Below are 23,772 nucleotides of genomic sequence, written 5' to 3' on the forward strand. Positions count from 1 at the left end.
GCGCGCGGGAGAGAGCTGAGACGTCGGAGGGAGCGGGTCGTTTGCGGGCTCCGCCACCGCCGACAGCGCCGCGTGAATTCAGCAGGCGGCGATGGCCCGGCTCTTGCCGCGCGACAGCATGCCCAGCTCGGGGTGCTCGTCCCCCGCGCCGCCTTCCTCGCGCTTCTTCTCGCGCAGGCGCTGCAGCAGCCGCAGCGCCACCTCGTCCCAGTCCTCGGGCAGGTGCAGCAGGAGGAAGGCGACGCAGATCACCAGCAGCGCGGGGAGGCGCAGCGAGCCGAAGTCCACGTCCGTGCAAAGCGCGTCCGTCACTGCGGGCGCCCCCAACCACCCCCCACAAGAGAAGGGCGAGCGGTTAGTGAGGATGGCGTCGGGCGCAAAGCGAGAGCGCCGGGGTCCGTCGTGTGGGCGCACCCTTCGTTCGTAGGTTGGAACTTCTTTCGCAGGCCACGTAGCCGAGCGTCGTAATGGGAGGTGCGGACTGCGGGGTGACCATGCGCCGAGCGGCATTACCTGCATTGCCCGGGACGCTGAGCAGGATCCCAAAGGAAATGAAGGTTGGGTAGGTGACCGCCACCCCAAAGTTCACCAGGATGTTGAAGGCTGAAAGAATATCGCACGTTCGTGGTTATGATTTGGTAAATCGCACCAACTGATTTTTGGGTGCAGGCTCAGTTAACCCAAAACCAATTGAGCCAGTCCACACGGGTCTCGGAAGGATGAGTTCCGCTTCACCATTTTCTAAAAACCAGCGCTTAAACCAGTTAGACTTTTTAGATTCGCACAACAATACAAAACACACGGTAGTTTTTTTTTAAGCGGTGGTCATCTGTTTACAACTCTGAGACATTTATTTTGTGGAGGGAGTGGGGGGGGAGAATCATGAAACGAGTTCAATGTTGACTTATCCACAAAGCGGTGCTCGTTTAATCCGCCCTGAAGGGATGATCAAACAGCTAAAAAAACCACGCAAATCTCACTTGCCTTGGCCAAACCTCCCCATTCTGAAAAAGAGCCTTGAAGACTCAGCGAGGCTCTTCCGGGTGACCGGGATGAGGACTCTAAACCTTCCGATCGCGAGCGGCTCGCTCCCACACCGAGCCACCTGACGGACCACGCTCAATGTGCCCTCTAGCGGAGCGACGGTGAAGTTGACCAAGTGGATGGCCGCTAATTTAACTTGAAGAGGCCAGCGACAAAGTGTCGAACCGGTTAGAACCGGTAACCGAATACGCACCCCACCTCTCCCGTTCTGGAGCAGCAAATTGAATATGACTTCGATCTTGATTTGAAGCTTTCGTGACTCCAGGAATCCATACTCTCTGTTTCTTTCGGTAAAGTCACGTGGGTAGAAAAAAACAAGAAAAGTACACGACGTTTCGGTCGCAACACAAGCGTCCGTCACCTGATGACAGATTTCTGGGTGCAGTTTCAGTTAAACCAAAACCTGATGACGGACGCTTGTGTTGCGGCCGAAACGTCGTGTTCTTTTAGTATTAATATTTTTTTCTATCTACGTGACTTTACCGAAAGAACCAGAGAGAATGGGCTCGGTTTCCGATTGCAGAGACCTTCATCGTTGACAGGGCTGGGAGCAGCTCTTCAAGTGACATCATAACCTCTTGTCCACACTCCAGGCACTCGGCCTCTGCCACGCGCATTCGAGCACAGTCGGAATTTAAGCGACGGACCAGATTTAACGCGACTGTACATTGATGCAGCCGGAGTCCGTCGACGAACTCGACTCGAGAACTCTGTTCAAACACCGGTGACTCAAACCCGGATTCAAACCCAGGCTCTTGGGTTTCGGCCCCCTAAGGGGAACGTCCATAAATGACGTCACGCACCTAGGAGGAGGGGGGGGTCAGACATTTGTGACGATGTGTGACGAGGGGGGGGCTTTGAGAAATGTGACGTCGCATCAAAATGCGCAACTTTAAATAAATATAGAATTGTTATAACAACACTATTTGTTATAACAATGACAATAGTTTAAAGCGAGTAGAAGCATATTTAATTTTCAAAATGGAAATATAGTTTTGTGGGGGGGGGGGGGGCAGAGCTTTGTGACGTCATTTGAGGCGGGGGGGGGGGGTCTGACTTTTTGTGACGCCGTGTGACAAGGAGGGGAGCGGTCAAAAATCATCCAAAATCGCGTGACGTAATTTATGGACGGCCCCTAAGCCCCCCCCCCTCCCCCCGGGGCCACCCTTCACTAGGATCGTCATCGGCAGCAGCGAACGCACCGAGCAGGAGGCACGCGATGCCGCAGATGCAGCCCCAGGGCAGCGTGGAGGCGGAGGGCCAGTACTCGACGCGCGTGAAGTACAGCACCACCGGCACGGCCGACACGAAGAGGATGTTGAAGAGGCCGAGCGACGAGAGGAAATGCGCGGTCTCGCCGAAGTTTGCGCTTCCCAGAAGCATCTTGAACAAGACCTGCGGGGCCAGTGGGGAAGTCACGGGGTCACGGGGTGAGCCGTGAGCGAGACGGAAAGGGGGGGGGATGCTGCCGAGGGAAGGTTTCGGATGCACGCGAGCTCTCGGCCCGATTCTGCCCGCGTAGACGAGGTGAGATTTGGCGAGGTTTGTGGGAGAACAAAATGAAAGCAACCGCTGCTTGCGCGGCTTCTGGAGGTCGCACTCTGAATCTCCGAGACGTGCTTTCGGGTGGCGCCGCGCGTCGTTCGGCTAGAAGCTCCCGGGCGCGTGGAGCGAAACGTCGGACATCGTGGCGAACAACAGCCATGGCGGCACGACCCGAAAACGCGTCGGAGAGCCGAACGAAAGCTTCGGGTGAAACCCGTGGCACCTGGTAGAGCGCAGAGGTGGAGGCAGAGCCCACAGCGAGAGCCACCCCCACGATGGAGTCGTGGTGGAAGCCGTCCACGTAGACCATCATCACGATGCCGGCTATGGCCAGGATGGCTGCCACTATCTGCTCCACACAGACGTGCAGACGCACAGACACACACAGACACGCAGAAGCACAGGCAGGCTTGGACGCGAGTCCGTGCATGTGTGTGCATATTGAATGTTTTTTTTTTGCCGAATGCACCAGATCTCAGGACACTCAAGCGGGTTTTGAGCCTGGTTTGCATTGGCATTGAAAATTGCCTGGGATTACCGGATGTCCTAATGCTAGGCTGTCATGCAGCCTGGGAGATGCAATACCGCAAGGGATTGTTGAATCCGTGGTTGAATCCATTGCTGTCGCAATGGGACCACGATGCACTTCTTCAGGAGCTGCCGATGTTTTTTTTTGCGTAATGCACAAAGGCCGCGTGGCCTTTACACGTGTCTGTGTTGTTTGGAACCTCTGAGTGTAGCGTTTAAACCACAGCATCGTCCCGCCAGATATAGATAGATAGCCCTAATAATGCACGTGTAAAAAACGCATTTTTTACACGTGCATTATTGATTTATTTGTTGCAATTACTCGAGTGAGCACATTTGCATTCGCTAATTTCTTACCCCAGGGACCCGATTATGCCCAGCGCTTCCTGTCGCGGAGACAACTGCTTGCATAATATTCATTTTCTTGGTTCTTTCGGTAAAGTCACGTAGAAGGGAAATAATAAAATAATAATAAAAAATACAAATTCTCACAACGTTTCGACTGAAACACAAGCAATCATCATCAGGTGTGAAAACAACAGCAAGAAAATTTGAAAAAAAGTGGTGGTTTTTTCTTAAACATAATTGCGTTAAGAAAAGTCGCCATTTTTTTTTCAAATGTTCTTGCTGTGGTTTTCACACCTGATGATGATTGCTTGTGTTGCAATCGAAACGTCGTGAGAATTTAATTGTTAAATTTTTATTATTTTATTATTTCCCTTCTACGTGACTTTACCGAAAGAACCACAAATATGAATCCCTGCAGTCACGAAAGCTTTAAATCGAAATTTTCTCGCGTAATGTTAGTGTACCCAGGTGTTGCTAATCATGACTCGCCCCCTCCTAACGCACAACGCTGTGAAACTCCCATCACGGACTTCGACGAGATGCTGTAGCCTGGCTCGCCAGGAGAACACGGCACAGCAAAGCGCGGACTAATATCATCTTTGCCGCTTTCCTCCCACACGTGCAGTAGACGCTCATGAATTAATTAGCTGAAACATCTTAACATGTAGAGGACAGCAGAGCTTCGGCAATTATGGGCACCGGCTCGCCTCCTGGCTGCTGCTCTCCAGCTCGTCTGCTGTTCCTTGGCAATTGTGCGATGCAGTTCGCACGAACGAACACACCATTTAAAACTAAGACAACAAACTAAGCACACAAAAAACTGTTCTAAAGAAATTCGTTTCCAATCTAGATTTCAGTGCATAGCTCCAGTGGCTTCCTAATATCGGAGGGAAGAGCGTTCCAGACGGCCGCTAAGGACTTACTTCATCTAGCAGTGGATTGATCCTGGCTGCTGATGGTGAAGATTAACATACAGGACCAGTAGTTGCTCTCGGGATGTGCTGTCCCCCACCATAGGAACATGGAATTTCCGCCAGTTAGGGCTACACAACGCTCCGAGCTCACTTGAGTTTGGAGGCACTTTGTATTCTGCACTTTTATTTGCTAATATGACCGTGTAATTAGTGCAACTCTTGAAGGTTTAATTACCATCGTTAAAATGGTTCTTCTCCTGCGGCAATAGCAGCAGCCGCATTATCTGAGTTTGTCGCCAAGCGGAAGCGTTCTAATGGGTCCAGGGGGGGACAGTCGGAATGTTTCCGATGGCGAGCGAGCGAGCCGCGTCGTCGGGGCGACCGCGTGTGCCGAGTGGCCGCCCTCTCGTCCATCGCGAGCGGGCCAAGCGGACTCCATGGGAACCCGGGATCGTCTCCGGAGGTTGGTGTTACAGCGGGAAGGTCCCGCCGGGTGCAGCGAAACGTCGGACATCGCGTGGGGGGGAAGCGAGCAGTTATCCCGTGAGGTCACGTGTCTTTCGTGGAGTTCTGGGGCCCAGCCAACGGGCAGCAGCGTGGCACGGTTGTAGCATCCGTGACTCGTGGCAACAAGTCCTTTGGGTTCATCTTCTTGGTTCTTTCGGTAAAGTCACTTTACCGAAAGAGCCAAGAAGATGAATCCCTGCAGTCACGAAAGCTTTAAATCGAAATTTAAAGTCCTTGGGGTTCAATTCCCGACTCGTCGCCTTCCCGCGTGGGGTGTGTAACGTGCTCGGCCTGGCCGACAATGGGTTTCCTCTGGCTTCTCCAGGTTTCTGCCATTGCTGAGCACACACGCAATGTGCCTTGTGTTGGCCAAACATCCCAAAATGGGATTACACACAGCAGCCGCGTGAACCCCGACTGCACAAACTTGCCAGGACGTTCCTGAAAACGAGTCTTGAGACTCGGCGAGGCTTTTCTTTAAATACAGAGTATATAAAACTAGCCTTTTGCCCGTCCAAGGATGGGTCTATTGCAGTAAATCTGAAACTCTCAAGCGAAAAGCAGACCGCGACGTGATATTATTGCATTCATGCGTGTGCAATTTGTAAGGGCACGGTGACACAGACTTATTTCATTTAAAGGTTATAATCCCTTGTTCATTACGACGTCCTTTTTACTTCGATGTCTCAACAGCGTTACGGCGATCGCGTGACGTGAGGGTTCTGCCTTCGTCGTGAGGGTTGTGAGTTGACGCCGAGGAGGGGGGAGGAGGCGCCTCGGTCCCCCATGTGGAGTGACGTCACCCGCTAATTATTATGATTGGGGAGGGGGGGTGGCCATTTGTAGGACGTCACCTTATAATGATTATTAATGAGGGGGGCTGTTCGATGTGGAGTGACGTCACCTGCTCATGATTATTAATGAGGGGCTGATCAACGTGGAGTGACGTCAGGAGCGTTGCACACAGACATTCTTGGCTCATCATAGTAGGTAATAATAATGGGGGGGGAGGTCCATTTGGAGTACGTCCCCTGCTCATGATTATTAATGAGGGGGGCTGTTCTATGTGGAGTGACGTCACTTGCGCATGATTATTAGTGAGGGGGGGGGGGAGTACTCCATTTAGAGTGACGTCACCCACTCATGATTATTAATGAGGAGGGGTGGGGGGGGTGTCCATTTGGAGGACGTCACCTGCTCATGAATATTAATGAGGGGGGGGCTGGTCGATGTGGAGTGACGTCACGAGCATTAACGACAAACATTCCTGGGTGATGATCGTCGGTGTACTGCTGAATACAGTTACAGATGTAATTTTCCAAAATATATTTTAGTAAATGTAATGAAACCTTTAACTCTCACGCTTGGGGGTTGAGCTCAGCCCATCATTCCTCTGGGGTCAATAAAACGAATACCACTCCGTGGGCTGTCCTATAGATAGACTCACCCCACGCCATAGCAATGCGAAATCTCCACCACTTGCAAGAAATCACCGCCTCTTGAACACGACGACTCACACCCGGCAGGAGTGATGAGACGCATTCACGTTTGGCCGTCCTTACCCCGCGGCCCACCGCTCGCCTCCCGCTGCCACCCTCAAACGCGACCTTCGTGCCGTGGCTATCGGCCACCGGAGGCGAGAAGGGGGGCCTCGGATCGCGCGCTTTCAGCATCGGCAGCGCGGCTCGCTCACCCGGACGCCCATGAACTTGTCCTTGAGCACGATCCACGACAGCAGGAACACGAAGGCCTTGTTGCAGCAGAAGAGGGCCGACGCGTCGCTAGGCGGCAGCTTGCGCAGCGCCAGCAGGTACAGGTAGTGCGTGAGCACCCAGAGCGTGCAGAAGGGCGCCAGCCGCTTGAGGAAGAGACGCACCGTCATGCCGTCCTCGCCGACCAGACGCGTGCACTCCCTGCCGGGGGGAGGGGGGGAGCGGGCACAAAGGCTCAAAACGTCCAGCGGTCCGGCAACAACCGGCACCCTTCGGCCGTGGCACGCCCACGGGAGCGAGGAGAAGTGAGCTGCAGATTGAGGAAGAGCAACGGGTTCACTCTGGTGCGCTCGTTGGTGACCGGGCTTGGACCGTCGGCTCGCTAAACCCGGATTCATCAACGGTGGGTGCAGTCGCGATTTCAAATCCAGGATCTGTGCGACGCTGGATCGGTGCTCCGTGCCCTTGGAGTCACCCGGCCAGCTCACCGCTTCGGTCACCGCGATGTTTTTGTCACACGTAGGCCATTATGTTCCAAATTTAAAACAGTTCCACGCATGATGTTTTTTTTTTTTGCGGACGGACTCGGCAATCTATTTATCTAATTGGCTACGCAATTAGAATCCAGTCGCGGCACGAGTGCTGTACGGCTTTGTGTTTTAAAACTTGTATTCTTGGGTTTTGTCGGTAAAGTCACGTAGGTAAAACATTAAAACTAAAATTAATGAAAGTAAAATACAAATCACGACGTTTCGGAGGCAACACAAGCTTCCGTCTTCGAAACGTCGTGATTTTTATTTTACTTTTATTAATTTTAGTTTTAATTTTTTACCTACGTGACTTTACCGAAAAAACCCAAGAATATGAATCCTTGCAGTCACGAAAGCTTCAAATCTTTAAAACTTAGTTCACTCTCGTCTCCCTCTTGCGCCGTCCCTCTTAACCCCGACTCCTCTTTGCATTTAGATCGGAAAAAGAGATCGCTATTTAGGGAAACCAGCGCGCGAGTCGAAGTACCCGTGCTTTAATGAATCATTGATGAGGACGCCAGCGATGGAAACGCTTTGAAGAAGCGCGCGCACACGCACGCTCGTAATGCAGTCGCTCTTGATTTATCTCGCAAGCCGCCGCGTGCCGGCGAATTTGACGGCGGCGCTCACCGTAGCAGCTTGAGCGGCGACTGGCGCTCGCTGGCGCTGGCCACGTGGCCCAGGTAGTAGATGGGGAAGAAGGCGACATTCCAGGCGGTGGCGAACCAGGTGAGGAAGAAGGGCGCGTAGACGCGGGACGAGGAGATGCGCGCCAGCTGGCTCACGCCGACGAGGCAGGCTGCGACGGCGAGCAGAGCGCCCACGCCGCACGCGCTGCGGTGCGCTCCCTCGGGGGTGCAGCAGCGGTCGCAGCGCGGACTCCCCGCGCCCTCCCCTCCCTCCGGCTCCGTCCGGGCCTCGGTCGGGGATTCGTCACCTGCGGGCCGCACGCGCACGCACGCACACGCATGCACACGCACGCGCGTGCACACACATACACAGAGATGCGCACACAAACGCACTTTCTTTTCGTACAATTTTTTTTTAAGTTTCAAATGCACATTGATTTACCCGGCGAGGATTCACGAGCGAGTGCCCTGGGTCACCAAAATGACAATAGCACAAAGGACAAGACTAAAGCAAATAGGCATCGGTGCAGAAACAAGCAATCAGAAATCAGAGCTAAAACCATCAAGTAGACGACATCAGAGCAGAGACGACCAAAATAGTAATCGGAGCAACGAGCGAAGGACATGGCAATGGTGACCATGGCAGTAGCGATAGAAGAGTGATGGGGAGGCGAGGAGTGAATGTGCGCTGGATCATCGCCAACCCTGACTGCTGTACTCTGAATCCTGTCAGCCTGCAGTGAGGGAGGAATAGGCGCTTCATCCCAATGCAAATGCGGATAGAAATATTTTTTAAAAAATCGACAAAACGAATTTACAAATGTGACCTCACGCCTGTAAAATGTAGCAAAGACAGTTGAAGAGAAACGATTGAATTAACAAATGCGAACGGTGGCAGAACAACAACAAGAGAGAGAAAGACACAGAGAGAGAGAAGAGTCACGGCAGTTGTGTGCCAGACGCACAAGCGAACGAGCGATAACGATCACTGCAACAGCAGCGAGGGCGAGTGCCGTGACGATGATTGAAGTCGCCTGCGGTGATGACTGCAATCACCGCTGATTGCTTAGACCGTTCGAGAAAACGCTGACTCCCAACTCCCAAACTCGCAGCACGGCATTACGCACAGGAACGCGCCGTGTTTTTTTTCGATCGGTAATAAAACATTCGTTGCGACGGTCATCTTTGGACTGCGACCCTCGAGAGGGAACGTACGGACGGACGCGTCCCCGTCACCCCGCAGCGTCGGCTCGCCTCGCTTACCGGTGCCGCGGGTGGCCGCGCCGGCAGCGACGGGCGCCACCCTGGCAGAGTGCTTCCTCATGGCTGCTTCCCGGCCGCCGCCCAAACTACCGACGCCACAGCCGCCGCCGACTCCTGCCACTTCAAGGCTCGGCCGGGCTTGGCACGCACGGCGGTCCCCGCCAGTGCCGCACCATCACCGCGCCGCAGCCCGTCCCCTCTCCCCGCGCGAGGCGCTGTCGGCAGCGGCGTCTCGCCGTGCATCGCTTCACCATGGCGACCGAGCCGCTGGTCCCATTGACGTCCCCCCAGAGCGAGGGGGCACAGCTCGGACAGCCGGCAGCCGGCAGCGCGCTCCCCGCTGGAGTGGCTGCGGTGGGGCGGTGGAGAGCGGATGGGGTCTCGTGCGGTTGGGACCGACGAGGCGTGTGTGACGAGCGAATGGACTCCGCTTGCGCTAACGCCGTGGCAGCAGCAGCAGCCTCAGCAGCAGCCACCGATGGGGAATGCGGAGCGAGCGCTGGGATTTTCCGGCGCTGCGCACTGCGTGCGTTTTTTTTTTGCCAGTCATCGTTTTTTTTTGTGGCGGAGCCTTTCAGAAGCTTGACGCGCTGATGCAGCCGTAGATTTTACATTCGTCCTAACGGAAGCTGTTCGGATATGGAAACTTGAATTGTCCCTCTCCATCACTAGAACCATCATCATCATCAATAATTACTCTTTGATGCTTTGAGCTGATTACGAGCATTGACACGATTTGACTAAATGTGCAAGTTGTGACGTGAATTGCTCCACGCATAAATGGGATGCACTTTCGCCGACACAAATGTACCACGAGACGAAAGCATTCAATTCTGTTCACACCACGAATTAAAATGCCAGCCGCTTGCCTCCGTCTAGCAATTGCAATGCGGATCACGAGCAAAAAATATCCTGCAGCCGGTGGTGACTTCATTGTACGCAGTATGCTGCGACTCACTTTGCATTGACACAGACGGGCGCGTTGGGAAAACAGCGAAAACAAAAATCAATTACCTCCTTCCCTCGTGACGCAAAGTCAAGTGCGTTACGTGTCACATGGGTTCCGTGCTGCCGTCTCGTGCAGATGCATCGATCGCACCGTGGACACGGCGAGAAGGCGGGCGGGTCCCTCTGCAGGTGCCACGGGAGCGAAAGAGCCGAGGCCCCATTCCCGGCGCGGAAATGAAATGTCTCTTCTGCTTTGCGGGGGCCTCGGCGGAGGCGTCGGCCGCATTAGCCGGGCGGGGGATGAGCGCCGGGTTCATTTTCGCGTCGCACGAGCGCAGAGAAGAGCCACTGCGCGAACGCCTCGCGAGGGCGCTCACGGAATTCAGTGTCGGTGTGGGGAGAAGGAGGAGGAGGATGGGGGGTTCACTTTGCGTTAGAGAATTCAATTGAAATGTGACCAGCTGTGCGATTGATGCAAATTAGCGAGTAAATTAATGCGCAAAAGGAGCACGGCATAAAGCAGCTCTCTCGCCCACTTCAGCAATTGTTTTTCTGGCTGTGGTTGTTCCACCCGATGACGGGCGCTTGTGTTGCGCCCGAAGCGTCGTGATTTGTTTCATTTTATTTCTACCTACGTGACTTTACCGAAAGAACCAAAGAGTATGGATTCCTGCAGTCACGAAAGCTTCAAATCAACCATAAGAGCTGCGGAGACTCTGTCTCGGCACTGGGACACGCTCAGCCAGAGGGCTCCTTGTCCCGCGTCATTAAGTCAAGTGACTGACGTTGCTGTTGTTGTATTGCCCAATTATTTCCCAGGCATAATGTATTCATATTAAGATATAAAATATGTTTCACAGTCCGCTCAATGGGAAGTCGCTCGTCGTGTGACGCTGTGAGTTGGAAGTCCAAACCTCTGGCCATCCGGACAATCTAGATGCCCTGCGATTGACGTTTACTATCTCAAGGGATTTCGATTTAAAGCTTTCGTGACTGCAGGGATTCATCTTCTTGGTTCTTTCGGTAAAGTCACGTAGAATGGAAATAAGAAAAAAATAATAGCGAGAATTATTATATTATTTTTGTATGTTTTATTTTTATTATTTTATTATTTCCATTCTACGTGACTTTACCGAAAGAACCAAGAAGATATCTCAAGGGATGTTCTACGTTAACTATGTTTTTAATCACTGAATAACAGCATGGCTCATCCCCTCTGTCTACCCAGGCTCAAGCCTCCTCTTCTTCGCCAAAAACTGAGCAGTTCCATCTACAATCCAATTGTTTTGTTCAGTGGGGAAATCCTCTTCCTCCCGTACTCCCCTCTCTCTGACTCGCCCCTTGGCCTCTGGCCCGGGGACGGAACTTGTCTACCGAGCAGACGGAGCGGTGACATCAGTGTGTGGGTGCTAGGTGGATTGCTATGTTGCATGATTGTGAGAGAATGTGGCAGTGGCTTGGGAAAGTCCTTCACGTAGCAGTGGATCAACCAAGGCTGATAATGATGATAATGATGATGAGGATTTCCTTATGCTTGTGATTCAACTGCCCTGGAGTCGATTCGCCCGTCTGCCACTTAGTCTATGTTATCCTATTTGTACCATCTCATTTATCCTGCTCCGTTCATCCAGCTTTGCCCACTGCATTCGCCGACATGTAACGTTGGCATATATGTAACACGCCTTTGCGTGAACAGTAGCTGAATCACCACATCGTAAAATCAAGAGTGCATTTGGGTATTTGCGCCGTTCGCATAGCGCAAGGCCACCCCGAGGGCACTGCTGCATCACACGACGTCCTCTTTGCTCGTTTCACAGGAGAGGGAGAGTTTGCTCTCAGTCTCCCACGCACCGCCACGTCTCTGTGTGTTTATTTGTTTACTGTGGGGAGCGGTAGTGTAGCGGTTAACGCTACGCTGCGCTACGAACCTGGCGACCCGAGTTCGATTCCCGCTCACGGCCAAAATCAGAGACGATTATCTCCCCTAGATCGACTCAGCCTCAAATGAGTACCTGGTGCGGTGTGTAAACATCGCCACTGGGGAGACAAAGGCGGCCGGGCGTGGTGCTGTGCCATTATGGCCTTCACATGTGCTCGATAACAACACTTGCCACAACATTCTGTCACAGGCTATACGGGGGACCTTTGTCTTTGCTTCTATAACACGATGTATTAAAAAGAAACGATATCGCCGACTGGATCCATCATCCGCGCTTTGACGTCCTCTCCGCAATCCTCGGGGAGCGGTGTGCGGTTTGGCTCTGGCCGATTCGGGTCACAGCAGAACGCCGAGTCGGGCCCGTTTCTCTACCCCCGAGCTCGTGGCTGCGGTGGCACTCGGCGCCGCGAGGAAACCCACGGCTCGCGATCATCGATCCCGAGAAACCTCAAAGGTAGCGCCTGCCCTTTGCTGCCCTTTGCTGCCCACATCTGAGCGCGAGTACCCGGAGCGCGAGCCCCGCTCTCCCCGCTCTCCCCGCTCTCCCCGACTTCGCTCGGACGCTCGGTCAACGTTTCACGATGGCGCGGCAGTTGACGAAGGCCCCTCCGCCTCTGGCCACCGGGCAGTGTACGCGGCTAGTGGGTGGGGTAGATCGTGGGTGCTCCAACCTCTTCTCAAGGCGTGCGGTCAGAGCGGAACAGCCGATCTCCAGGGCCTTTATCGCCGGCAGTGCAAGAGCTGGTGGAGGCTGACGCGGACCACTCGTGAACGAGACGCGTCCGCTGGGCGATACTGCAGCGCAATTGGGATCGGAGACCCACGGGTGACGAGGTTCACACTTTTTTTGTTTGATCTATTTAGTTAATTAAGTTGAGTGACATTTATCCAAGAGAGTTTTTTTTTTTCTAAAACACGCATCCCGTTCAGAAAAAGAGCAAACATAATAATAGGGGTTTTCCCCTTTTTTCTGGCAACAAAACTGAAACCTTTTTACAAGGATGCATGTCTGCATTAACCACAATACTTGCAGTCAAAATGCAAACAAAAAACATACTATGATAATATATGCATTGTCCTTGAAACTGATTGGTCCCTCACCAGGGACGGCTTTCTTTTGAGCCTCGACCCAATTGGTGCTCGACCAGAGGACGCCAAAAGGCGTATAGCTCAAAGACAATTTTGACTGCAAGTATTGTGGTTAATGCAGACATAAATCCTCGTAAAAAGGTTTCAGTTTTGTTGCCAGAAAAAAGGGGAAAACCCCTATTATTATATTTTGGTACTGGCAAAGGAGGTCTAATGATGAAGAGCAAACGTGTTTGCTTCTTGAAGGTATCTTTCGAATGTATCCTGGATGCCGCGAACGCATTGGGATTTGGAACTGGTTCCGTGTGACCTAAACCGTCGATACAACTCCAGACACAATAGGAAACATCATCTCGAGCGGCACATACATCACAGCGAAACCATTCCGCAATGGACAATGGTAAATGGCTTCGGGAATAGCTTCGTGGTGAATATCTGAACCGCTGCGAGGGAATGATGAATGCGAGCAGTGGCGCTACTGTGCCCTCCATGGTTTTTATATATATATAGACTCAGACTTGCATAGAGACTCATAGACTCACACAGAGACCCATTGACTTACATAGAGACTCATAGACTCACACACAGACCCATTGACTTACATAGAGAGTCATAGACTCACACACAGACCCATTGACTTGCATAGAGACTCATAGACTCACACAGAGACCCATTGACTTACATAGAGACTCATAGACTCACACACAGACCCATTGACTTACATAGAGAGTCATAGACTCACACACAGACCCATTGACTTACATAGAGAATCAGAGACTCACACACAGACCCATTGACTAACATATAGAATCATAGACTCACACATAGACCCATTGACTTACATAGAGACTCATAGACTCACACACAGACCCATTGACTAACATATAGAATCATAGACTCACAGAAACCCATTGACTTACATAGAGACTCATAGACTCACATGGAGCCAAATTGACTTACATAGAGACTCATAGACTCACACAGAGACCCATTGACCTACATAGAGACTCATAGACTCACACACAAACCTATTGACTTACATAGAGACTCGCATAAAAACTTACAAATAGACACATAGACTCGCATAGATACCCGTAGCAAATGATAGATGTGGGCAGTGGTGTTACCCTGTGCGCCGTGGTTTGAGACTGGTGTGATATTGGTGATCGCAGTCGCACTGGGCCCGTTCGTGTGCGATGAGAGCGAGAGGTGATCGCGCTCTTCCTGTCCCCCACGCCGTCGCCGCCGCCGCCCTGCAGTTACCGCTCTCCACAGCAGATGGGGCACCTGGCCCGGCTGCAGCCCGGTGCAGATTGCGTGGACGGCAGGGCATGACCTCTGCCGTGTGGATTGCAGGGTCGCGGCCATGTGATCTTTAACGAGATGACGATGACCTCGAAGACACTTTCCCGTAACTTTCCCTGGGAATGGCGTCTCACATTCTCATCGCGCTTTCCTGCGCTTCCAGTGCGAACACAGACCACGTGTAACGTTCTGACCACGTGACCCAACTGGACATCTATGAAAAAGAGCCGTATGGCTCATCGGATTCCTCCAGTGCAAGTACACATTCTGATTCACTTGAACATTCTTGCTCACGCAGTTCGCTCAACATAATCTTGCCACGAGTCTTCCGGTCATTGCAACTTTACAATCTACGGTGCTGATAACGCACGTTCTGTTAGTCATACACCGAGTGGTTAATTTAACTTCGGTGCCAAGAGTGGAGGCGGACTTAGGTTGTGATGCAGGTGAAACATGGACGATTAATAACTACGCATTTCTAACTTTAATGGTCCGTCGCTTAAATTCCGATTGTGCTCGAATGCGCGTGGGAGAGGCCGAGTGCCTGGAGTGTGGACAAGAGGTTATGATGTCACTTGAAGAGCTGCTCTCAGCCCTGTGAACGATGAAGGTCTCTGCAATCGGAAACCGAACCCATATTCTCTCTGGTTCTTTCGGTAAAGTCACGTAGATAGAAAAAAATAAAAAAAACACGACGTTTCGGTCGCAACACAAGCGTCGGTCTGCAGGTGAGAAAATGATCTGCTGTTGTGGCTTTACATAGGCACGGGAGGGGGGGGGGAAGCTTCAAATGAAGATTTAATGATTGTGTATGGTTTTAAACATATATATTGTTAGGGTATAATATTTACAATTACTAGCAATGGTATCATTACATTTAGCACAACGGACGATACGATTATCACGGGCTTTGTATCGCTCGATAGGTCGTCATGTCGCTGCTGTATTTGGGCGACTGGTGGACTGAGAGCCGGGCCTGAGGGCGCTGTCCATGGTACTGGCTGCCGAGCCATTGGCCCAAGCATTGTTAAGTGTTGCAGCCACCTTGGATGGCAATTTACTCGCCACGATTTGCTTGAAGCATTTTATCTCGAGATCACAACTGTGTCAGATAGCAGGATTATCCTGGTGTCTTCGTGTGGGAACAAAAAACGTTTAAACAACGGGGTCATAGCATTAGTTGATAGAGAATATCAATTGTGGAAAACAAACGAATTCGATGTGAAATATCTGCGCAATGTGAGGATAAATAGGCAGTGTGTCGATGGAACAGACGATATGCACGCGACGATTTCTGCCCGTGGTTGACATTGCTGATGGTGGACACTGATTGCATTTGGCACCCAAGCCGAGATGCATCCACGGAGCCGCTTCCGAAGCACGCGGCCCACTCTCAACAAATCGATTTCACTCACGAGAGCTGTCCCAACACCCGCGCTGCGCGTACGTTTAATATATAAAAGTATATTTATATATTTGAAGAAATCAATGGAGACAGATCGGCGCACATTTGGGAATGCATCTTGAGCAAACCTCCGCTCAGATTACATTCAATGTGTTTATAGTTAGTGGTGTGATGGAGGTCTCGGTGTACACATGGTTTTGTTTCTTGAATAAAAACACACACACACACACAATCGTGTTACCGAAGAGAATACGACACGAAACATTCCTCCAGATGTATCTAAGCATGCTGTTTCTCGTTTACAAAATCATAAAAACCCTTGACTCTCGCGCAGTGCAATAACCCCAAGTGTGATAGTCCTGCTGTGTATATTTCCGTGGTGCGGTGGTGTCAGTGATGAAGGTGGCGAGATTTTTTTTTTTTTTAATGCATCGCTACATTCCGGTCCCCAAAAATGTGGGTAATGGTGCTCATTAGTGCGAGCTGCTGAATGTCGCCACGAATGCGACGCGAGGTACGAGCCGGGACCTTCTACCCAACCCCCCTTTGGGCTCGGAGTAAACACGTTCCCACAAACACGCCGGTGTGTAAACATGCCGAGACCCGGGAGTGAACCCCAGTTAGACACACACGCGTGAAATTAAATGTTATTTTGTGATGAGGAAGGGGAACTGTGGCGCAGCATCTTCTTGGTTATTTCGGTACATTCACGTAGAGGGGAAATGATAAAATAATAAAGATTAAACATAATAAAATACAATTCTCACGACGTTTCAGCCACAACGCAATCAGCCGTCCTCAGGTGAAGAACAGGTCTGTGGGAAAGACAGCGTCTGACAGACCTGTTCTTCACCTGAGGACGGCTGCTTGCGTTGTGGCCGAAATGTCGTGAGAATTGTATTTTATTATGTTTTATTTTTATTATTTCCCTTCTACGTGACTTTACCGAAAGAACCAAGAAGATGAATCCCTGCAATCACGAAAGCTTTAAATCGAAATTTGTGGCGCAGCAGTTAGCGCACTGCGCCATGAACACATGACCTGAGTGTGATTCCCAGTCACGGCTTCCGCCAGTGGCGAGTGACATCCAAACCGCTCCTAAACTTCACACTTCAACAACCCGCATTACCCAGCGTGATGATTAAACGATCCCCTTGACCAACACGGTATGGGGAGGCCTTTGCCCAGCAGCGGGTGAGAGATATGGGGTTTCCCCTCTCGCCAAGCCCCATGTGTTGCACAAGAAATGTCTCGCTCGAGATAATTTCAATGTGAACGTCTGCAGTAGCCACGGGGGCCTGGGGTGCATCACGCGCGGAGGTTCATTAGCTCGTGTCTGGAAACAGCCGCGCACGAGATGAAATGTAGAAATAAAAATGAGTAGAACCCAAAAATACAATTTATGAAGCAGTAAGAGGAGTGATTTGATCGGCAGTGAGTCTGGTAGAACGTGTCCTCAACATCGCTGGAGGAACCACAATGTGGCTCATCATTACGACCGTTAAATGGCCGGCCCATCATCATCGAGCGACATTGCCACACATCCCTCTGACTTCTGATATTTCCAACAACTTCTCACTCTTTAGTCCGATTGAGGTTATGATGATGATGATAGTTATTATTCTCCAGCCGTCAGAACGGCTCCCCGGCCTCACAAACCGAATGTACATTCTGCTGCCGCCAAGTGCCTTGAGGTGTATTTTTATTCGCGTAGGAAGAGAGAGAGGGAGCGGGACAGCAGCTGCCTCCCAACGTCTGGATGGGGGTGTGAGAGGCAGGCGAGACGATTTCTCCGCCTCTGAATTGGCATTCTTCACGGCTCCCCTTGCCTCTTCCACTTTGCTCCATTCGCTGCCCGCCCATCCCGCCCGCCCCTTAATTTCAAACGAATTTCCATGCTCGTGGATGATTTATAAAGCCAAATTGCTTCATCATCTGTGCAACACAGGTAAAGGATTTGTGATGAGAGCAGTGAGTGACGAGGGTTTGGGCTTCCAGGGGAGTCGACGCAGCGCGCACTGCTCCGACGCTTTGGGGCCTCTGCTCGTCTTCCTGTCTCGAAGGGAAAACATCAACTCTGATTGTTTTTGTTCGCGGAAGAACCTCGGTTATATCATCGTTTTGTTTTGCATCGTAGCGCCGTACTGCGCTTTGGCGATTTCAATAGTGTGCTCCAATATTAGGTTTAAATAAGAAGCGCGGTATATCAGAGAATTATCGTTCATTCTTGTCGTGTACTTTGTAACTTATGTTGCATTGTTTAGGGTATGAAATCCGACTGCGTGTGTCGTTTTTACGGACTCGGGACTGGGAATGTAGCGGCCCTCTCTCTCTGCTGCTGCTGTTGCTGCTGAAGCGATCGCCAGCAGAGGTCAGCAGATGGCTACAGCAGAGGGCACCCCACGTTCAGGTTCACAGCTGGCAAGGAACAGATTATCTGACATCTTCTACGTTCATAATCAATGTTTTTGGGTTTAGATCGCGTTATTTATAAATGTGTCGTAACCCTCCACCACCCGACACGGCCAATCAGTAGAAAAGTGTCACGTTGACAAAAGACAAATAGTTCACTGCTTTAGCCCACCGGTGTGTTGAAGCGTGAAACCACAATATTTACACTTTTTGAGTACGACGTTTCGCTGGTAATTGCATCCAGCATCATGGCAATTCGCCAGAATGGCGAGGCTCTGCTCGTTGATTATGAATAATATTGGTCGCGAAAGCCTACGTGGTAAACTGATCTTCTACGTTGTCATCTTTTGTCGATTACTTGCAAGTTGCACTGCAAATTACCCATGTTTGAGAAAGGCCTCTCTCTGGAAGGGGACATGACTGAACTACTTCTAAGGTCCCTTGAATTGCCTCTTGCCCAGGCGGCCCTACACCATCTCACATTCCTCGCTATGAAGATGCCCGTGACATGTAATTCAGAGTAGACCATTGTGTGTCGGCGTCCTGAACCAAACTTGACAAACCAACCGCCAATTATTCAGTTGCGATGTAGACAAAGCAAGCAAGCATCGCCCTCGACTGTGAAAACTTGACAGGACCCTCCTGACGAAGATTCACGGTGACGCTTTCCTGGCTTCTAAAACCTCTCGTTATCGGGCACATTCGGGGTGACTTCGTCTGTTGCCAGCCGAGTTGGGGCAGGTGAAACTATACGGCTAAATGTGGTACCATCGTCCTCGTGTGTGTGAGAGATTGCATGACACGTGGAATTGTGACATCATGCTATCAATTATACCCTTTGTTTGTCTATGGAATTGTTTTTATTCATGATGATCTGAGTGTCGTGAATGTTAATGTAGCACAGAGGTTGTCAAGGCGCTCGTCCCCCCTCCATCCCAGCTTAAATAGTCGCTTCAAGCCTGGGGTGTGTCATTCAGACTCTGTCTTCTCGACAGACCTGTTCTCCACCTGAGGACGGCTGCTTGCGTTGTGACCGAAACGTCGTGAGAATTATTTTATTATGTTTTATTTTTATTATTTTATTATTTCCATTCTACGTGACTTTACCGAAAGAACCAAGAAGGTGGCACAGAGGCTTAGAGTCAACACAGCATGAGCAACGGGGATTTCGTGAGCGCTGGCGACACGCGGAGTGTGCGGTCGGCCCCGAGGCCTCTGGCACCGCATGGCCCATCCTGGCCACTCCGGCCTCCGGTCACGGCTCACAGGCCACGGGGAGCGGCGGTTCCAATTGACCTCTGGGGCGGCCGCGAGAGGCCCTCTGCCGCTGCTACTCCGCTTCAAGAGGGAAACCGCCTCGGAATGTGCCGAGCTGAGCAAAGCGACGGTGACTCGCTGAGATGCAAGTCACTTTGCCCGTCAATACAGCGGGGTGCAGTGGTCGTGTGTGGGTGGCGGAGGGGTGAGTGGTGGTGGCAGGGCTAGAGGTGGTGGTGGTAAAGCCAGCTGCCGCGAGCACTCAGCCAAACCCGCTTTGAGGGCCACGGATGACACCTCCCTTCGTTTTTTTATATTCACCTCGTGATATATGTCGAAAGCTTCGACCGCATTACAATTATAATCATCAAGTAGCTGACAACACTGCTTGCAGGGTGATTTTCGCTTTGAGTTTAATCACACACAAGGGGATTTTTTTTCAACTCGAAGCGAGCCACCATTATAGGCAACATGTCACAATAATGGATTAAAGAGTCTTCTGAACGCGCCAGATTAGGGCGCGAGAGAATCCCTCTTTGATCTTTGTAGTCACTGCGCCGTTCTGCGCACGTGGTTTTTTTGTTTCTCCGAACCGCATTTGCATGCCGTAGTCACGCCACGGAAGCCGCTTTCCTCGCCAGCATTGTCATGCAAAGCCTCCTCCTCCTCGTGTTCTAAAAGTACGATTCGAGAGCGAATGTCTCCGTCGCGTTGGGCAGCCCGTCCTGCGGCCGAGGTGACGTGACACTCACGTGACGCTCACCTGCCCTTCGTCAGACATTCACCACAAACTCGCCCGGCCCTCGACACTCGCCAGTCTGTGCCCTGTAGTGCGACGCCGGTTGGGATTCAGCCGCTGCCCGTGCGGGGCCCCGCGTCACGCGCCGGGCGATCGTGAACTGTGGAGCAGTCAGATTGGCCATTGGGTTCTCTGGACGTGCGTACGGACGTACGGATGGGCAACTTAGTGCTGAGATGCATTTCATTTACATAAACGGGAGCGTCTTGATGTCGGTGTTGCAGCTAAGCGCCAACCTTTAACTGCGGCGTCTCGGCGTGGATCAGCGCAGTGGCAGCAGTCTCTGCAGAGCTGCGAGCGCGACACCCGACGACACAAACGCCAGAATCCGATGCCACAAACGCCAGAATCCGCACCCCGGGGGGCCTTCGCGACTTGCAGCCCCCTTGGTTTCAAACCCCAACTGAAGAGGCGCGCGGCTACAATTCCTCTGAAAGCTGCACTTTGGCGGAGATAGCCATGACAAAAACAGTGGAAATTGTTTCTATTTTTTTAAGTGTTCATCCGTTGTCAATTTCTTGCGACACGGCCGCCCGATTTGTAGCCGTGCGCCTGTCCCCGCCGCCCTCTGCTCCGCGTGCGCTCCACGCTGCCGCCTCATGCTTCCCTCCCACACGCGCGTCCTCTTTCTGAGTGGACGGCGCACTTCGTCTCACTCCGTCTCTTGGCTCCTGGCCCGGCTCCTCCGGCTCCTATCGGACGGGGGCCCAGTCGAGGTGCCGTGCGGGGGTCACCGTGCCGCAGTGATTTACCGCCGCCGCGGAGGAAGGTGAACTTGGGTGGGTTGCCCAGGGGACGTTTGGTGGCGCTGGGCCCAGGCCGGCACCCCCCCCCCCCCACTTCCACCCCCCCCTCCCCCTGATTGGCCCTCGTGTGGATAAGAGGGAGATGCACGTCACCATCACCAATCAAAATTATTATCACGATATTCATATTCATGGTTCTTTCGGTGGATTTCACACCTGATGATGATTTCTTGCGTTGCAGTCAAAACGTGATAATTTATTTATTGTTTGATATTTTTATTATTTTATTATTTCCCTTCTACGTGACTTTACCGAAAGAACCAAGAATATGAATCCCTGCAGTCACGAAAGCTTTAAATCAAAATTTAATATCACGATGTCATCACAGCCAAAGGCGCTGATGCCACCACCATCGCCATGAAGAGCAATCATCGTTGTTATTATTATGAACAATAGAAGCCACCATCATCCCAAACAGCTCATGTGCTGCATAGCGTAGCCTGGTATTGGCCTAACATTCCAACGCTGAACAATTACCAAACATCCCAATTGGGATCACACACAGCAGCAAGCAACACCGTCCACTACTGCTAACACTGGGCAGGGCTCTCCTGATATCGAGTCTTGAGACTCAGTGAGACTTTCCTGGGTAAACAATCGTAAACACAATAATACATCATGATACTTGTTGTTTTTTTTATTTAAAGCTTTCGTGACTGCAGGGATTCATATTCTTGGTTCTTTCGGTAAAGTCACGTAGAAGGGAAATAATAAAAATAATATAAATATAAAACAATAAAAATTCTCACGACGTTTCGACTGCAACACAAGCAATCATCATCAGGTGTGAAATCCACAGCAATAACATCTTCTTGCTGTGGATTTTGAGAATTTTTATTGTTTTATATTTTTATTATTTTATTATTTGCCTTCTACGTGATTTTACCGAAAGAACCAAGACTATATATACGTGTTATTATTACAATATTTAACTAAGCTTGAGACTGCTGCAGGGCAGTGGCGTGATGCAGCCAGTGCTGTATCTACAAGAGCTGGGGTTTTGACGGTGGCTCCTTCTGTTAAATGGAGAGTTTCATGAAACGATTTCCCGACAATAGAGAATAATACCCCAAACCCAGTGTCAGCCCTCTCACTCTCTCTCTGCGCGGGGCAGGGGGGGCACTGCAGGGCTGAGGCTGAGAGACAAGTGAAGTGTGAAGAATGCGGCACGCGGAATTCATTCTGCATTTAGAGGGCCTGATCGTTATCCCGACCCGCGTTTCCCCCTCCATCGCCCTCTCTCCTCGCCCACCCGTGTGTTGATTCTGAATAGCAATGCATACCTATTGATTGTGAATGAGCATACATATTCGGTGTGTGTGTGTAAGAGAGAGAGAAAGAGGCGGAGAAATTCTACACTGTGGCAATTAGAGTGATTGACAACGTTAATTGCCTATTTGGGATTTTTTGCCAAATCGATATTTTTGTGATGAGGAAACACGAGGACACCCAGAGGAACGCCGTCACGCTCAGTACTCCGTGTGCGTGCTGCGGATACACACCAGTAGCCGACTTGCTGTACTGCCATATTGTGGCCACATCGTAGTCTTGTAAAGTGTTGAAATACACTTGATGTATGTCCACAATTTGATGTATGTGCGATGAAAAAGGGCCAATGCCGAAACGTCGCCTATTGGGCCCCCTTCGAGGGGGCAGACCCCTGGGTCGCCCCCCACCCCCTCTTGTGGTGGGGGGGGGGGCCTTGCCCTGCTTGAAACAGCCTCGTGTACACCGAGCACTGTGTACACGAGGCTGCCGCAAGTACACCCGGCACCGTGCAACACGTGCCCGTCTATGCACAGTGTACACGTACACTCAAATACATGCGCGGTAAGCACCACGTACATGCTCAAGTACACTCGGCACCATGCACGCGTACACCACTCGTATACACGTGTGTACACGCAGCGCGGTGTGCGTATGCATGCACAAGGGGATGTTTACATGTCCACTCGGCACTTCGCATTCGCACGTGTGCACGGTGCAAGGCGCGCCAGAGAGGAGGACGCTAAGCGCGCAGATGGAGCCCGCGAGATGAGCTCATTCGCAGGAGCAGTCCGATTGTGACATCGCGGGGGCCGTGAGGCATTGCGTGGGGAGGTGTGGGATCCAGCAGTTGATCAATCATGACTGGCAGTGCTAGTGGTCATGATGGTGACTTTTGATGTAGACTGCTGTTGGTTACGTCCGATGGTCCTCGATGTTGGTGATATGATGATGATGTTGAGATGGTGGTGATATGATGATGTTGATGGTGGTGATTGGTGATGCTGTTGCTGATAACGTCTGATGATGATTGCTGTTGGTGATGTGTCGGTGACATGGCATTATGTTAACGGTGCACACTCATGCCAATACCGACTACCCATTCTGCTGCTGTTGCTGATGACGATGGCGACATCGGTGATGACAACTTCTGATAATCTCATCGTAACCACCACCAATCGCTACCATCTCAACAACATCAACAACAACAACAACATCATCATCATCGTCATCCCGACAGGAGCATCGCTCCGAGTGAGCGCCCAGTCCCCTCCCTCGCCACCAAGTACTCACGCTTATGGCTGGAGCACGCCGGGTAGTAGCCGTAGTATCCCGTGATGCGCAGGATGCGGTCCTCGATGCTCGCGAATCCGTTGGAGACGCTCGGGACGTCCATGAAGGAACGCGACACCGGGAGGCGCGGAGCGGCGCCCAGCGAGGCGAGCGTATTGCCGGCGTCTGAGAGGCGCCGTACGGGCGGCATGGCGATAGCCGTGGGGAGGCGGGGGTGGGTGGTGGGCTGGGTG

At 51.6% G+C, this 23,772-nt stretch overlaps 1 protein-coding gene across 1 annotated transcript; it reads right to left on the bottom strand.

Moving 5' to 3' along the window:
- Positions 1 to 78: 78 nt before the first annotated feature.
- On the bottom strand, positions 79 to 23,729 carry SLC35F4 (solute carrier family 35 member F4). The gene is made up of 7 exons (XM_078602473.1): positions 23,540 to 23,729; positions 7,759 to 8,065; positions 6,580 to 6,799; positions 2,813 to 2,938; positions 2,247 to 2,439; positions 514 to 603; positions 79 to 311 (listed from the first exon to the last, which is right to left on the bottom strand). The coding sequence occupies exons 1-7, from the start codon at positions 23,727 to 23,729 to the stop codon at positions 79 to 81; spliced, it is 1,359 nt and encodes a 452-aa protein (XP_078458599.1).
- Positions 23,730 to 23,772: the final 43 nt, after the last annotated feature.

This window comes from Lampetra planeri, chromosome 18 (assembly GCF_965212315.1).
Source record: "Lampetra planeri chromosome 18, kcLamPlan1.2.h2, whole genome shotgun sequence".
Lineage (NCBI taxonomy): Eukaryota > Metazoa > Chordata > Hyperoartia > Petromyzontiformes > Petromyzontidae > Lampetra > Lampetra planeri.

Coding starts and splice junctions, on each gene's coding strand:
- SLC35F4 (XM_078602473.1), bottom strand. CDS start 23,729: ATGCCGCCCGTACGGCGCCTCTCAGACGCCGGCAATACGCTCGCCTCG. Junction 2,939..6,579: donor ACAAGTTCATGGGCGTCCGG/GTGAGCGAGCCG, acceptor TGTGTGGAGCAG/ATAGTGGCAGCCATCCTGGC. Junction 2,440..2,812: donor CCACCTCTGCGCTCTACCAG/GTGCCACGGGTT, acceptor CTGGCCCCGCAG/GTCTTGTTCAAGATGCTTCT.